The sequence below is a fragment of the Coffea arabica genome, chromosome 4e, assembly GCF_036785885.1.
Source record: "Coffea arabica cultivar ET-39 chromosome 4e, Coffea Arabica ET-39 HiFi, whole genome shotgun sequence".
NCBI classification, from domain to species: domain Eukaryota; kingdom Viridiplantae; phylum Streptophyta; class Magnoliopsida; order Gentianales; family Rubiaceae; genus Coffea; species Coffea arabica.
Window position 1 is genome coordinate 12,059,477 of NC_092317.1, and position 18,175 is coordinate 12,077,651.

Here is an 18,175-nt window from a genome sequence, read left to right on the forward strand (position 1 = left end):
ATTAGATTGGATGCTTTCTGTCCAATTTTCAATTTAATTAATCGAAACCATAGGGAGTTATAGTGTAGATTTTCAAACAAAAGGGAATTAAATTGAACATTTGGCAAAAGACAGGAAGTTTTCTGGTATTTTACCCTTAAAACAAGGATAAAATAAATAGCCTTAATGCTAAAATACTTTATTGGTATATTGAGATCCCATTTTAGCAAAAAAAAAAAAAAAAGTGAATATGCTAATGGATAAAAGTTTCAGTGACTATTAAATTTATTCATCATTTTTTGCTAGAAATTAAAAGAAAATACATATCATTGATCTAAAATTGTTGAATATAAAACTTTGATTTCGAAATTATTAAAACACCTCTTAGTTAGTATATATATGTAATTAAACTAAAAAAATTCTATTAATTTAATATAATTTTACAACTTTTAGGATCCTATTAGGATCAACATCAATTTTATAAATGGATCAAAATGACTAAACTCATTACCAACTAATTATTTAATAGTATAAAATAATAATTACTTCTATTAGACCAAATTGATACTAACTATGCAAAAGAGAATAAGCATATGAGAAATTAGTGGCATAAATAAATGCAATAAAAAATAAAGAAAGAACAAAAAGAAGTTTAATTGAAATTCCTATTACCCATTTTATATAAACTTATTCTAATTCGCATCTCGTTTCATTCGATAAATATCAATACCACTATCTAAATCGTATGAGACTAATCCACTATAATGATTCAAATTCCAAATATTGGAGACCAAAAATGCAAAGTCTCTCTTTTTTGTTACTATTGGTCAATGTTGAATTTTGGTCAATTATCCTAAATATGCCTGACGTAAAAAACTTTGAGGACTAAATTTATTTCGGCTGAAATATTAGAGACCAGTTTGGTACACAGGCTAAACATTAAGGACTAAAACTACATTTTTTCCTAAATTTATACAATATTAATTACTTACTATAATGAACAAGTTATTCTGGAGTTTGGTCAACCAGCTTTATAGATTGCAAGTCGGTTGCCCTGTTGTATTGGCAACATTCATGCACTTTATCAATTCTGTCCACAGGAGTGGAGTTAACAATTCCTTTTTTTCAAGTGTCATTTTGTGCCATATTTTGAAGCTGTAGATTCATATGTGGACGGTGTAATATGCAACTGAGTTTTGAAGGATGTGCTAATTACCCTTGATAAATACATGTATCAACTTGTTTCTTGTGCTTGCATTTTCGTCCTTGAACAAATGCTTAGTTCTAATCTCATTCTCTATGCCAAACTCTGTCATGCTACTAACCTATCAATTTAAAATTTTATTGTTGTAGGCTTTCATTAAACCTGTTCCATTATAGTTCCAGTGATTATGTTTTTCTTCTTGACTTGCGTAGGAAGAGATCCGAACTTTATCTGCAACTGAAAAGAGTAATGAATTGTTAAAGATTTGGAAAAATTGCCAATTTAGTTCTCAAACTATTTCACTAAAGCCGATTTGGTCTCTTAATATTTTATTGCATGAATTATGGTCATTAACTAAAATTCTTGTGCCAATTGAGCGTTTAAACGGTGTCGCCACCGAAAACACATGTTTCTGCACACAAATCAACGGCGAGGTAGGGGTTTCTTTGAAAATACACAATAGGATTTCTACGGGAAGCAAGACACCGACATTGGGGGAAACATTTGATGCGAAACAGGACCATGTAATCCACTTCTTCACCCAAATCCTCCAATTCCGTGGCCGATTGATACTTTGCAATGATTGATAAGAGGATGGTAGTAGCCAAGTAGAAGCTGAAGCTGCCCGACCCTCAAACCAATTGCGGGATAAGTTGGACATGCAAATTGTTGGAACAGGGACGATGGATCCCTCCAATCTTCGCAATCGGTCACCCATTTTTATTCCTTTGCTTTTCATCGCAACGATTCTACACAGACTCAGCTTCAACTCGGTGTTTGCTATTTGCGAGTTTAGCTACAGGGACCATAACGGGCTCTACAACTATAGCTTAGCTTCCCCACGTCGTAAATTTCCCCATGGCGTCCTCAGAGAAGCCGGGTTTTCTTTAACCCCCCCACAAACCCAACACAAACACCACAAATCCCCTCTTTTTTTAACTCTCGTATATTAAATTCTTTCTTTTTGAGATTTTTTTTTTTGTATTTTTGTGAGTATAACTAATGTCCTTCTTGGCATTGATAACGGGTCCATTTTCACTGTCTGTTTTACCGATTTCGCTGCTATTGTCTCTTTTTCTTTCTAAAAAAGATAATGAATGTTCCTTTTGGGCCCGGGAGATTTTTTTGGGAGGGGGTGTGTGTGTGTGTCTGGGGTTCATACGAAGAAAAAAAAAGACCACAAGATTTATGCCGATGATGTCATGGTTGAGCTTGGGGAACTTTGTTCATTCAACTAATAAGGAAAGAAACTTTGTTCCTTCACTTGACTGCTGTGCGAAGCAAAATAAGCAGATTTGCAAGAAGAACTTCTCTACGAGAAGATAAATCCTTCATTCTAGTAGCTTTAATCTTTATAGTCTTTGTCCCTTTTAGTTTTGATTTTCGATTAGATCGGTAGCCTATAGATAAATTGATACATATTTGTTTGTTGGATTAGTTTGTTAAATGAAATGTACAAATATACAAATAATACATGCAATATATAATAAGACTTGGCTTATACATAGGTGAGGCTTGATAACTAATAACTAAGGCCTTGTTTGCAGAGTGAAAAATTGTTTCGTTTTCCGTGAACACATTTTTCAATCATTTTTTTATCTCACATATATCAAATCACTATAGCAATTTTTCTACAAAAAATTCAGAAAAATGCAATCCAAACAATGCCTAAAATTTTGGTTTGATTTGATGCTAGATCCCAGCCGGATCATGTTTTGAAAATTCTGGTTGAATTTCTGATTTGATTAAGCATCGGATCCGGGTTTTGATTCAAGCCCAATACGAACTGGATCATGTTCTGAAATCAAATCCAGTCCTAAATCTGGATTTGTGCAGTCATGAATCCAGGGCCCGATCTTTGCTGGCAGTTAGAAAACTCTTTTGTAATCTTTTCACACTTCACACTCTTGTCGCATCTCTTGATTCCAGGGCCCGATCTTTGCTAACACGTAGATTTTTGGCAAAACTCTTTTGGCATCTTTTCTCACTTTTTTTTTTTTTTCGAAGCTCAAAGAACTTACGTCAATTTTTACAAACTTAAATCCCAGAGAACCCCAAAAGTCAGTATCCTTTGAGGTCCCACAGGAGAGCATCTTTTCTCACTTCAAATGTGGTTATTTTGCAGCCAAAAGTTGTTTCTTCATTGAAGTCATGTCTAATCAATTATGACTACAATAATCCCAAATTAAACTAACTGCCAAACAATAAATAATCCCAAATTAAACTAACTGCCAAACAATAAATAAATCTACAGTAAAAAAATTATCCCAAATAATCGTCTACAGTTGTATTCCTATAAATAAACAAATAACTGCCTAACAAATTAAACTAACTTTGTCATTTGATCATTTTTTTTTAGTGAGAATATACTTTGATTTTGCTGTCAAACATTCTCTAGTCTTGTCATATCCTAGAGCTGTATTGCCATAATCCAGAAGTAAACTACTGCTTGTAAGGATAGTGTAATCAACAAGCCTCAAGATCATCGCACCCTTTTTCTTTAGTGATATTTCGTTGCGTAAATTTTTGCATTTTAATGTGCAACATTCATCAACATTGTTTGCTCACATTCTCCTTGTGTTTGAGTTATATATCTTTCAGAATTAATGTGTAATGATGTTGTGGTTTTCTGACAAAGCTGATGGCTAGTTGGAACCAATGTTTTAAAAGATGAAAGCGTTGGCGGGACGTTTAATATCCGTCCCAATGGGGTGAAAGCCCCAAGGCATGAGACATAAGCTTTGTGAATTTTTGTTTTAAATATATATATATGATATATACTATAAAAATTCATTTGAAGATATAAATAAACATAATAAAATTAAGGAAATTTATACGGATAAAGAATTGTTATTGTATAACTCTGACTAATAATTTAAGAAACATACATATTAATATTAGCTGCACAAAAAAAAAGAATAAATAACATTACAAAAATGTCAATCTTAGAAACAAACTAGTCACAACTTAACAGTCACCACATTATCAAGCACAACACATAAATTCAAGTAAACACAAACTTCAAAGTTTAATTGTTTCAATAAACACACTTAACTAGTATAAAAAATAAAATACCAAGTTAGCAACCATATTGCTTATAATACATAACAAGAAATAATACCAATAATTAGAAACAAACTGACAAATAAAATGATACTACTCATCAATGTCAATATCATCCATGTCATCATCTTCATTTAGTGTATATACACTTGGTAATTTTCTTCCAATAGTGGTGGTTCTGAAATTTCCGTCACATTATAATATCCAATCTATAGGTAACAATCTCTTTTCCTTCATCTTTCTTGGCTAACCATAGCTTATATTTCAAATAAATTCATATCAAATTCACTCAATGTCTCGATATAATAGATAGTAAATTAGTAATAAAACTGAATACTAAAAAGTTAAAAAACTTAATTGATGAAGTTAATCTTTTTTTTTTTTTAAATAATTTGTGAGGCGTATGCTTTTAACGCTCTACTTCAGAGGTGCGCTTGATCTCTTGGGGTACATTCCTAAAAATATTCCCCTTATGCGATCACCAAGGGGCAGTATTGGAACTCCCTGGCTGGAACTCAAACAGGTCATGATTCAATATTTTGAGAAGAGTAGTCCGAAAGAAAGGATCAAGTAGTCATTCTCATGCTTTTGTCAAAGTAGCAACAAAAATTTGGTATAAAGTATTCTGACGAAGTCATCAAGAGTACTTCCCCTCAAATAATCCTTTCAACCTTGTACCGGCTGCATTCTCAAAATGACTTGTATTAACTGTGGCCAGGTTATCTCATCCTACCGGGAAAAAGCATCCACTGGGGGGACTGCACAGGGGATTTTTTTTTTTTGGCTGCTTTTGAAATGAAAATTGGTGAATATCCTCAGGACATTGTTGATGCTTGTGCTCCACGCCTAGGGCTTCAAGGCTTTGATTGACAGATTGCATCAACATCTACCAACAACTATGGAGCAAGACAGTCTTCTGGAAGCCTTTAGGATTGCAAAACAATGCTGAAAATGGTCCCGATCATGAACGACATGCACTGCACCAAGAAAAGTAATAGGGCAGCTAGAGTTTGGCACGTCATGATTCAGCGGTCATGGTGAATGAAGGATGTCTATGTTATCTTAATTCCCTCAGTTTCTTTTGTCTGTTCTTGAATAGAAAGCATGTAATATGACTGTATTAGCGCATATAGATTTTGTGATTGAGTCATGTACTTGAAGGTAAACCTTTTTTATATCAATCATAATCCTCTATGCTAACAAATACAAAACAATCAGTTAAGAAATTAAAGAAATTCATTCGAAGTAGACAAACAACAACACAAAAAAGGAAGGAAGTAGCTAGTAGCATGAGGAAGGACAATAGAAAAAATAAAGTGTCAAATGCATTTTACTCCCTATAGTTTAGATATTTTTTCATATAATCTTCTTATGATTTCAAAATCTATACATAACTTGTTTGTCGTTTGAACTAAAGTATCAAAGTGGCAAAAATAATCCTCTGTAATGGAATCCATTGAGATGTTGAGATTACCTTTGTTTAAAAACTAAAATGACTGAAGTAACCAAAATATATAAACATAATATGCATGACACTTTAACCCCTTATAATTTTATATTTTACCATATAATCCTCTTATAATTTAGTGTTTTACCACATAAACCTCCATGTAATTTTCAAAATAGATACATAACCCTCCCGTGATTAATAAAGAAATTCCAAATTTACATAAGGATACTTTTGACATTTTAGTTGATTCCATTATGGAATGCAAATTTTGCCACTTTAACACTTTAATTAAAATCATGAGAGGTTATGTATAGCTCTTGAAACTACGGGGGAAATTATGTAAAAATGCACTAAACTATAGGGGCTAAAGTGTAATTTACCCAAAAATAAATTAAGAGCGTCAAAACAAGGAAAGGATGAAAATAGAATAAATCGGCTTAACGCTAAAGTAGTTGATTGGTATATTGTGATCCCGTTCTAGGCAAAAAAAAAAAAAAAAAAAAAGTGAAAATGAAAATGTACAAAACTAGCAGTATGTGCTAATAGATAAAAATTTAAATGACTATGAAATTTATTTATTATTTTTGCTAGAAATTAAAAGAAAATTGATATCATTGATCTAAAATTATTGAATATAAAACTTTGTTTTCAAAATTATTAAGACACCTCTTAGTTAGTATATATATGCAATTAAACTAAAAAAATTCTAATAATTTAATGTAATTTTACAACTTATAGGATCCTATTAGGATCAAAATCAAACTTATAAATGGACCATAGAATCATAAAATAGTAATAGGAGCATTGTGAGATTAACAACTAATCAAACAAAGACATGCTATAACATTTGGGATAACAAATCTTCTGCATCAAACACTAACATGCACGCCATCACACTGGAGACTTCCGATGAATCAAGCAAGTAAAGTAATGACTTGATGAATTTGTAGTTAAAATCCAAAGGCAAGATGATTTGTAGTTTACTAGTTTGTAATGATAAGACAATAGTTTAATCAAGTACAAACTTGGATATTAGTTTGGGGAAGTTTGTGCTCAGTTATGATAGCAATAGCAATCGAGTTGAATTTATAATTGTGATATGTGCAGTAATTGAAGATAGTTTATAGCTTGTAATTAGTTTGGTGATCTGACGTGGACTGTACAGGATAATTGCAATATTCTGGCTGTGGGTTTTTTTTTTTTTTTGAGAAATATTATGAGCACTCCCACTTTTGTTAACAAAATGCTTCTACTTTCCATTTTTTCTCACCAAGAGATCATTGTGTCCCTACTGGACATTCTTTATCCTGCCTAATTCTAATATGGTCCTAGAAAACTGGGCATAGAAGAAGGTTAGACGATGATAGATTAGTTTCTTTGGTGAGACAAAATAGGTAATTGGACTGTGGTTCACCGAAAACGGAGTGTTAATAACATTCCCCCCTTTTTTTTTATCCACATAACTAAAGGATATAAGATAGGCCAAAAGTTATCCTTATAGGTTAAATGCCATCCACCAGTTCTCACATGTCAGGCTATTGTTAATGATGTAGTTTTCTGAAATTTTGTAGAAAGATGTTATATGTGAGATAAGGAGGGAGATAAATGATGTGTTTACCGAAAACGTAAAATAAGTGAATTGTTTATCACTTATTTTTAAAATAAATTTTATCTTGAAAATTTAATATTATTTAATTAATTGAAATATTTTATTTTTGATTATCAAATGCATTTGAACATATTAAAATTTGAATACATTAAATTTAAGTGTTAAATTGCATATTTGTAGGGCTGTACTAGGTACCCACAACTTGTTCTCGCTGATCAAGGCTGTCCAATACTCCAAGTACGAGACAGGGTACCTTCAAAAGGTCAAAAAAACTAATTTACACTTCATCCAATGTACGCATGATACAATTTTTAATGTACATAGGGAAACTTAAATAATTATGGATAAAAAATAAAAAAGCCCCCTGTGGTAAATCTAATATACAAAAAAGTCCCCAATGGTTTCAAAATATACAATACGACTCCTCATGCTTTGAACTAAATTGTAAAGGTGACGGAATCCGTTAAACTTAACGGAAATGGACGAAATGACCAAAATGCCCTGATATAATTAAGCAAAAGACTGCTCAAAAAAACCATTTGTTTTATTCTCTAAATAGAGAGAATTAAGGGCTAAGGGGTAGAATAGGTAATTTGATAAAAATTAGGTATGAAATTTTTTTTTAGGTTCCAATAAATCATTTCCGTTAAGTTTAACGGATTCCGTCACCTTTACAATTTAGTTCAAAGCATGAGGTGTCGTATTGTATATTTTGAAACCATAGGGGGCTTTTTTGTTTTTTACCCAATAATTATTCCAACGCTAGCACCACAAATTTCTTCCCTCTGATCAAAGCTAGGCTAATTCCTTTGTTTATTGCCAAAAAAGAAAAAATTGCAAGAAAATGGTCTAACATGATCGAAGTATAGAACTATGCCTGCCGGGCTGATTATGCTCTATAGGCAAGCCTTTTTTTTTTTTTTTAATCATACCCAGCTGCAATATTTTTAAAAAAAAATTATGATGACTACCAGTTTGACACAGGTAGACAACCATCATCAAAAAAGGAAAAAATTTGCAAGCAATAAATATTATTTAACTTTTCAGCTCTTTTCTTTATTTATCTCATGGAGAAACTATTTATCAAGGGATGCGTCCAATCTTACTACCTTCCAGGAAGGCTCCTGTGACATGCAATTTGTAATCATCTCTTTTAGGGCAAGGGTTGCATATACAGCAAGAGCTCTGGCTACAGTTACTACGATCTTGAGGATGTCAACTGGATCAACCGTATCTCACCTTTTTATCTCACATACATCACATCACAAAAAATGCTACAGTAATTATCTCAAATAAATCATCCAAACAAACAAATTGATGTCTTCTTTCCTTAAGAAATTTGTTTCAAATATTAGTTTGGAGGGAAAGTTTGGAAGACTTGAAATCTAATTTTTAGTTTCATGGTTGAATTAGGAAACTTGAAATACTTTCTTTTGAGGTTTATTTCTATTTAGGAGACTAGTTTTATTTGGTAGTAGATTTCAATTAGGAAACTAAGTAGAAAAAGAAAGCCAGATTTCTGTGTGATTAGGAGGGAGCCAACAACGTTTTCGGGGATTCTTATTATCTTTGCAATTGGGATCCTCTATTCCACTACTCGGTGTCAAATTCGGTACCAATCCCACTTATCACGTGATGGTAGAAGAAATTTAAATAAATAGCACATGACAAATTAAATAAACAGGACACTTGGTATAAATATAGAAATGACACTGAATTGCAACTGGAAAAATGGCATTAAGGATCCCGTGTGTTATCTTTGCGGGGTCGGCCTCAAAGTGGAGAACGGCAGAGCCATTTTGGTCCAATCTTTTGTTCTCTCCAGTTTTTCTCTTATCAAAGACTAATGCGGCTAGCTTTGGAAAAATGGTGTGAATTGCTTCAATTGGCTATGCGTAATGATAAGTGACTAATTTACGTAATAATTGTATGATATTTCATATTATTTTTAGTCACTTTATTTATATTATTGGAAGAAAATGAATCATTTTGGCTATAATTGGTGAAAAATGCTTTTAAGTGATTAAATGAGGCTTTTATCACTTTTTAGTGGAATTTTGCGCATTTTGACAGTTTTGACACATCTTCGTATTTTGGCTATAACTTGAGCTACAATGATCGGATTGAGATGATTCTTAAACCAATTTGAAGATAAGAGATAGATCTACAACTTTGGTGAAGACATCTGAATCCAGTTTGAAGGTTTTCCAAGTCAAAAATCCGAAGTACAGTAGCCAATTTCATTTGGTCGAAGCTGAAACAGGGCAATGAGCAGGCAAGGGTATTTCGGTCATATCTCAGCCTACACAGATCCAAATGAGGTGATTCTTGATGCATTGGAAAGATAACTCAAAAGGCTACAACTTTTGTGTTTTATACATGAGCTGGTTCAGCCTCTAACATCAAGAAAAGATCGGTTGAAGTTGGGCCAAAAACAGAGCAAGTGATCCGCACTCGGATCCACTATTCATCCGAACCCTCGGCTGTTTCTGGGTAAGTGGAACCGAGTTTGGATCCATACGGATCCGAGGTACCGTAGCAGCTCGGATCACTGTAGTAGCCCAGATTTACTATAGCAATCCGGCCGGAACTTGGCCGGATTTAGAGCCGGATTTCTGGCCGGATTGCGGTCAGAAAAGGCTGCTCTGTACGCGTAAAACTCAATTTCACTCCCACCAACTCACATGCGATGCTAGACATGTGAGAAACATTACCAGCTGTAAGGAGAAAGTGTAAAGTTTCATTTCTTGACCAATGTTCATCATTAAATAGCCAAATTCATTGCAAGACAAGGGGATTGGAGATCCAACAATAGAATAGAGAGAGATACGGGAGAAGCTTGAAGTTGCAGAAATGTAGCTCTTTCATCTCCCTAGTGTTAGTTTAGCTTAGTATAGAGTAATATAGTTTGTCCATTCTTGTTTATTATCTAGATTAGGATGAAGATGGAGGATGAAGAAGGCAAGGAAGAAAGCTCATGTGACAAGGGTTGTATTTCTTCCAAACTCTTTATCTTTTGTACTTGATTCCAAATTTAGTTAATATACAAGTTCTGAATTTTGTGTTTATTATGCATCTCTAAAGTTTATACCTTGGGTTTGGTTGAACTTTCTATAATTGTTAGTGTTTATTATTTAGTTATTTGATTGCTATGATTTGAGCAAGTTATTTAGCACTTTGGCTCTCTAAATCATGATTAATCTGGTACGATTGATTGTGATTATCTAAGGTGTTGTTTCTGCAGTGAAAATTGAGATTTAACACTAGTTCAAGAAGTGCTAAACATAGGGAGTACACTCACGAAAGTAGAGGTGCATCTATGTGGTTTTTAGTGATTCATTTCATGTAATTTCACTGAAGAAATGAACTTGTAGCTAATTTCATAACCATGAGAATAGGTATGGATTAGTTATAAGTATAATTGATTCACTACGAAAGTAGGATTCAAATGCATAAGGAAATTACACCATAACTAGCCTAGATGTAGTACTCAATGATCCAAATATAGCACTTGCATGAGTAGTTAGGGATACCACAACCTAAGGAGCTTTTATTTGTTATTTTGTATAATTTCAGTAGGTTAAATTTGTTATAATTCATTGATAGTCTAAATAATAAAGAAGTTTTAGTAATACCGGTAATTGTTCACTCTTCCCTGTGGGATCGACCCGATATATACCCTAAACTACTAGTTGACCTGTATACTTGCAGTGAACGGGTATAATTCGGTTTTTTTTAACTTGTATGTATGTAAAATACCCGTCACGTAACTAAGTTCCTTTTCTAGTCGAAGGTCAATTTGAGGAGTCAGTTCCAAACATCTGTGAGATCGAATTATTTTACTTATTTCTTTTATTCATTGGTATTTGTACATTTTCTGATTTAACTTATTATGATTGTTATGTTATTTGAATGTCAAGGGCTCGATATTCGAATTAACCTAATAATCTACTGTCAGATTAATTGATTGAATCCATAATTGTTCAATTGGTTAATACCAGTGGCGACTAGCGTGATTGGTTTCATGTTAGGGAAACGTATAATCTAACTTAAATGAACCCTCGTAGCATGTTTGTTGGTTAGAATTGGGCTTTTCTAATTCTTATTGCAATCAAGAAATTAAATCTTATGGTCATACTTAGGGTTATTTCTTGGTTAGGAAAATAGTTAATGGTCGTACCTTGACTATCGAAAAAGTATGGAAAGGTTGGTTGTTTATCGCGTGTATGACAACTATAACTAATCTATTAATGAGTAATTGAATTATCTTTGCATCGATGATTAGTTGAATGGACTGTGTCTGAAAAGTTGCACCTTTGACTAAAGTCGTATTGGTTATTGATTAACTCCTATTTATTTCTATTAGTCGTTTTATTAGTTGGTTAATTAGTTGGGGGAAGGATGGGTTGGGTGGTACGGGGGGAGGGAGTGTAAGCGTGAGGTCTCGGGTTCGAGTCATCTTACTTGCACTAAAAAAAAAGAGTTAGTTAATTAGTTATTTTATATTTTCTAAAAATCCCCCTTATTCTGAACTCTAGAAGAAACGAATTATCCCCAATCCCTGTAGATTCGACCCTACCTGCCACTGTCTATGAGTTAATAATTTTCTGTCAACGAGTCAATTCTGGTATATCGGATTAAGCAAACTCTTCGGAGCTAAGGTGAATCAAGTAACCCATTGCACATCTAGAGTCCCTGCTCTAGTACCTGGGATTGATTGTTGACTGATTTTGGTGGTAGTTAGGTTTTTATTATTGCACAGGCTCGACACCTGTCACTTGTTCCCGACTTTTTCAGTGACAGTAGCAATGGGAATGGGCTTAAGATTTTTGTGACAAACGTCAAAAATTTTTCTCCTATTCTCTCTCTCTCCAACCATCTTCTACGCTTCTATCTCCCTGAGTCCTTCTACCTCTCCCGCCCTATCAGTCTCGTCGTCTGAATCTTGGATAAATTGGGTTACCCACTATCATAAAAGAAACAAAAATGAAGATTGCTTCTCCTTTTAAACTGCTAGCACTCCCCTTCCCAAAAATTCTTGGCATCATCATCATCGGCGAGGTTTTTTTTAATTACTTGATTGTACTTTTTAGGGTGTTGTAGGTGGAAGGTTGTGTGTTTCTTTGATGTTCCTCAAAGATGACTCCGGATCAGAGTGAGTGTTTTCCATGATTTTTCCCATCTCTGAGACTCTCAATTCTTTTTCTCATCTACCTTTGCATTTTTTTATTTGTTTAATTCATGTTTCCAATTTCTTTTTTATTTTTATTTTTGTATCTTATGTTTCATTTTTTGACAGTGAATACTGAATATGTTCAACTCTCGTTTAGTTGCTTGAGCTCCTATTTTGTTCCTTTTACGTTTTAGTTAGTTCTAAAATAATCAACGCTCTTGGTTCTTGATGTTAGAAAATTGGCTTAATTTCTTTTAGGTAGATTTCTTGTTTTGTTTGGAAATAACTAGTTTCCTAATTGATTTTAGTTACTAGTAGTAGTCAAAGAATAATCTATTTAGTTTTGGATTAGAAGTTATTTCCTATTCTGTGCAAGTTTAGAAATTAGAATTGGTTTCTTATTGTTATTTGGGTTTTGGCCAAATAATATTCCCTATAAATAAGTTGGATGACATACTACACAAGGTACATATAAGGGCACACAAGGGCAACATGTAGCTAGGGGTGGCAATTCCGGCACGACACGAACCTAACATGAAATTAATGGGTTTGGGTTAGGGTTTCACAAGTTTGGGTCAGAATCAGGTCAAACCTGATGAACCCGAAAAGAAAATGGGTCGAATTCATGTCAACTCGTGGGTAACCTGATATGACCCGTTTACGAATTAAAATAATTTAATAAACATAAAAATTATTTTATCTAACTAAACTAAGTTACTCTTTTTTTCCAAAGGCATTAATCACTTAATTCTAAATGAATTTATTTAACTTGTGTGAAGTTGAAATTATTATATTTGGACAAATAATGTATTATATTATTTTTTACTTTTATACTGTTTTAATTTATTTTAGATTTGGTTTGGGATTATTTATTTAAAATTTTATTACTTGATTATGTAATTAGTTTTGTGCGAAATTGATTTTATTAGAAATTACAGTGGTAAATTAATAAATTAAAATTAAGTTTTGGGTCATTTCGAGTCGACCCGCCAACCCGAAATTTTCGGATTCGTGTCAAGTATTCTGACCCGTTTCGGGTTGCCTTTCTGTTATACTCGGGTTTCAACCCGACCCGCCAATCCGATTTGGACCCGATTGCTGCCCTTACATGTAGCCTTATACATGGGGTGTGAGAGAAGGTTCTTGGGAGTTAAGAGATGGTATACAAGGGTTGGATTTGGGTTCAAATTGTATTCTTGTATAAGATTTTCCTCTCATAATAAAGAACGGATTTCTCTCTGTGGACGTAGGCTCAATGGTGGAGTCGAACTGCGTTAAATATTGTGTATCATTTATCTTTCATGCTTGTGGCTTGTTTGCCATTAAATTGTTGTATACTTAATATCTTAATAGTTGTTTATTATGCACTTGGATCCTAACACTTGATCTGGCTTTCACTTGTTAAGTTATTGCGTGATCCATTTTTTTTTCAACCTTTTTGATCATTCTTCCCTCATGATGGCTGCTAAAGCACTTATGAGTGAGGCAATTTTTCTCACAGGAAAGAAAACGGATATGACTTTAAGTTGTGCATGTTAGCAATTCTACCCCGAATTGTCATGTAGTTGTTTGATCAAATGTATACAAGGAATCCACGTGTTATTAACCTTCATAACTGATATGTAAAAGTTAGTACTAGAAATTTGGAATTTATACTCCTTTATTTCCTTACTAAACAATTAATAATAGTTAGTTTTCTAGCATGTATCATATAACTTATGCTTGGCGGCAATGACGGAGCCAAGGGGGGGCAGAGGGGGGCCATGGCCCCCCCTAAGTTTTGAGAATTTTAATTCATAATATGTAAATATGTGTGTAAAATAAAATTAGCCCCCCCTAAATTTTTTCAATTTTAGTTTATATTATGAGAGTTGATATATATATATATATATATATATATATATATATATATATATATATATATATGAATTAGTCATCTTTGAATGGAATGGCCTGCAAGCTTTAATTTGCCATGAATGTCCATATGCCTATTACATTCATTGTTTGGCTCATAGGCTTCAACTTGCTTTAGTTGCAGTTTCTAGAGAAATAGCTTCTGTTCACCAATTCTTCTCCAATTTAGTTTTCATTATCAACATTGTTACTGCATCTAACAAACGTAATGATGAATTAAAGGAGGCTCAAGCAATTGAAGTTGCTACTAAGATTGCTAATGGTGAACTTGAAACTGGAAGGGAGCTTAATCAAATTGGCACTTTAAAACGAACTGGAGATACTCGTTGGGGTTCTCATTTGGATTCTATTTCTAGTTTACTGAAAATGTTCAATGCTACTTGTGTGGTTTTAAGTAACATTGCAGTAGATGGAGGTTCATACTCTTAACGTGGAGATGCAAATTTTGCTTTGAATCAGTTGTTATCCTTTAAGTTTGTTTTCACTTTGCATCTTATGAAAGACATTATGGAAATTACTCATCTTCTTTATATAGCATTACAACATAAATCTCAAGATATTTTGAATGCAATGCATCTTGTCTCAAGCACAACAAAGCTACTGAAGACTTTTCGAGATTCGGGATGGGATGATTTCTTGGTGAAAGTTAAATTATTTTGTGAGCAACATCAAATTGATATCCCATGTATGAATGCTCAATATATTGCAAGACGTGGTAGATCTCGAAGTCATCATGATGAGATTAGTGTGGGGCATTATTATCGAGTGGATATATTTCTTGCAACAATTGATTATCAATTGCAAGAGTTACATAGCAGGTTTAATGATCATACCGTGGAATTGCTTATTTTGAGCACTGCTTTAGATCCTAGAAATGGATTTATGCTGTTCAAGATTGATGATATTTGTAAACTTGCAGAGAAGTTCTATCCAAATGATTTTATGGAGCAAGAACTAGTACGTCTAAGAATAGAACTTCAACATTTTGAGCTGGACATTCCAAATCATCATGAATTGCAAGAATTATCTGGTATTAATGAGTTATGTCAAGGCTTGGTGAAGACAAAAAAATCAGTGATATATCCTGTTATTGATAGATTGATTCGACTTGTTCTTACTCTTCCTGTATCAACTGCAACTTCAGAGCGGGCATTTTCAATTATGAAAATAATCAAGACAAAGCTCCAAAACAAGATGGAAGATAATTTCTTGAATGATTGTCTAACTGTGTATATAGAAAGAAGGTTGCTGAAAAATTTAGTAGTGATTCAATCATAGATGAATTTAGTTTTATGAAAGAGTTTAGAGCTCAATTTACTTCTAAGAAAAGATGTTGAAATTTCAAAGTATGCTAACATAACTTTTATCTTTTTTTAATTGAAAATAGTTACATTTATATTACAAGGTTATATATATATATATATATATATATATATATATATATATATATATATATATATATATATATATTGCATAGGTGACATATTGGAGAGCATCTTCTCATAATGTGCAAATTGGATGGTTTGTGATGTTATAAGATATTTAATCAAAGGGTATCTTTTTTGTTAATTTTTGTTATGACTGTACGGTATATTTATGAATAGACATGCCTTTATAATTAAATTTAATATTTGATAGTTTTAGATGTTATATATTTAAATAGAAGAAAATTATTTTGAACATAATAATTAAGATAATTTTATTAGGAAAAAATTTTGGCCCCCCCAAAAAAAAAATCCTGGCTCCGTCACTGCTTGGCGGGTTTTCTTTGGAAGTTGATGTTAAGGTATAATTTGTTTATTATCTTTCATTTACCGATCACCAAATAGCTTGAGACATTGGACCTTTCCAATCAGTCAATGTAAACATCGCTGGTCTTGGGGTCTTCGGAGTTATTCACTTTTTCTTGTTTTAATTGGCTTTATTCCATATTGGTGTAAAACTTTTCTGGTAATGAAAATATATTGAAATTGTATGGTTGCTTGCACAAAAGACAAAGTTTTGGGAATGACTATTGATTTTTTTCAAGGAAGGTAGCTTGTCAAAATTTTATGCCTCTATTCATCTTCAAAGAAATGTTTGGCCTTGCTTTAGCTGGAAAAGAGATTGTCAGTGATAATTTTGTTGCAAGATCACAATCTAAAATATTCTTCAAAAAAGATGTTTTTACAGTGATGTTGAATTGCATGAGCCCCTGCAAAAAATGGAAAGTTAAGAAGGTTATTTTGAAGATGATGTTACTGTTATTTGGGATATTTAAGAGGATTGGTCATATCCTTTGAGAGAAATTTTATTGCTATATTCTGGTCTTTAGCAACATTTTTCTCTCTGTACTATGAAAGCACTACCATCTCATTCACTTATGTTTTCATGGAAGATTTATGTCATTCTTGACCTTTTGTGGACAGATTATTATTTTATGGTGATTGTATATTTTCCAAATGAAATCCACTTTTCTCCCCCATTGTGTACTTGACTCGGCAAAGAAAACAAAAAGAAAAGAAATCAAATTCTGATTTAATTTGCACTCTGTGCCATGCAAAGCTTCTTTGCTTGCTATCCTTACAGCCGGAGACAATATTGCATGTGACAAAATAGCTATTTCTGTTCCCAAGGAGGTTGCTATGTCTGCTTTGCATTTCATTTTTCATTTTTCTGCTATGAACAAAAACAAGTTATATATTTCAAACTGATTGTGGCTTTTCGTACTTGATTTACGTTTTCCAAAAGTTGGTAGTAACAAGCATATTCATGTTATATGGAACACAATTATGGGTATAATTATTGTTAACTTTCAACTAATAATCTTATGAATGCTTATATACACTTGTTCATACAGCACCCCAATGGAAAATGAAAAAAAAAAAAAAAACGGCTTCGTGCAAGATATTTTTATCTCACTGTCTCATTTTTTAAAAAGTGCCTCCTCTAAGGTCATCTTAAAACCTGTACCCTGATTCTAAAAGGGTTGTTGACGAGGATTGATCATATACATAACTAGATGATTTTTTTTTTGTTTTAACAAAGTTTCGTGTTGACAAAGCAAAACAAAAAACATAGGCGTTCTGTTTATCCCTAGCCATCAATGTACATGTATGAACCATATTGTAGCTTTAATTGAAACTCTAAGTTCTATGCTAAACACGATAGCTATAGCTAAAGAATTCTATTTTAACCATAATGGTTCAGCATTGGAGAAGCTTCTGGTTTACATCTATTACTTATTTCTTGTATAATATTTTTAAGTGGTGAATGATTAGTAAAGTTTTCTTGTTAATTGTGTAGCCATGTGTAGACTTCGTAGCAAAAGTAGTTGGAGTAACTTCGAAAAGGAAAAATTTTGGTGTTGCAGATTAAATTGCATCCCAAGATTGTTAATGATATTGAAAGTGTTTTAAAGAAGTAACAAGTCTTACATGGTATATCAATGTGTCTGCTATGTACAAGCAATATTAGTGCTGAAATTGCTAGCAAGTTTGTTGCTTTTTTACTAAGAAACAATCATAGAGTTTGCATCGGTTCAACAATCTACTTATTTCACTTTGAGGTGACCTTATGGTAGATCCCACAACATGATGTCTTAAAAATTTTCTTCTTCTTATATTTGGCTGTCAGTTATTCTCATACTTTTAATGGAAGAAGGTGCAATTTGCTTGTTGTTTTCTTCTGAATCTTTTAGATTTATTTATTATCATTAAGTATACTACATTTGGAAAGCCATCAAATAATGATTAAGAGAAGGGGGAATAAGGGATAAAAAATGCTCTAGGTATCATAATTGAT

At 32.9% G+C, this 18,175-nt stretch overlaps 1 protein-coding gene across 1 annotated transcript in view; it reads left to right on the forward strand.

Moving 5' to 3' along the window:
* The window catches only part of LOC113740778 (putative disease resistance protein At1g50180), a 28,995-nt gene that overhangs the window by 8,397 nt on the left and 2,423 nt on the right, over positions 1–18,175 (forward strand). The window contains exons 2-3 of the mRNA XM_027268302.2: positions 14,494–14,807; positions 14,928–15,541. Coding sequence (XP_027124103.2) covers positions 14,494–14,807; positions 14,928–15,541 — 928 coding nt within the window. The remainder of the gene's footprint in view (positions 1–14,493; positions 14,808–14,927; positions 15,542–18,175) is intronic.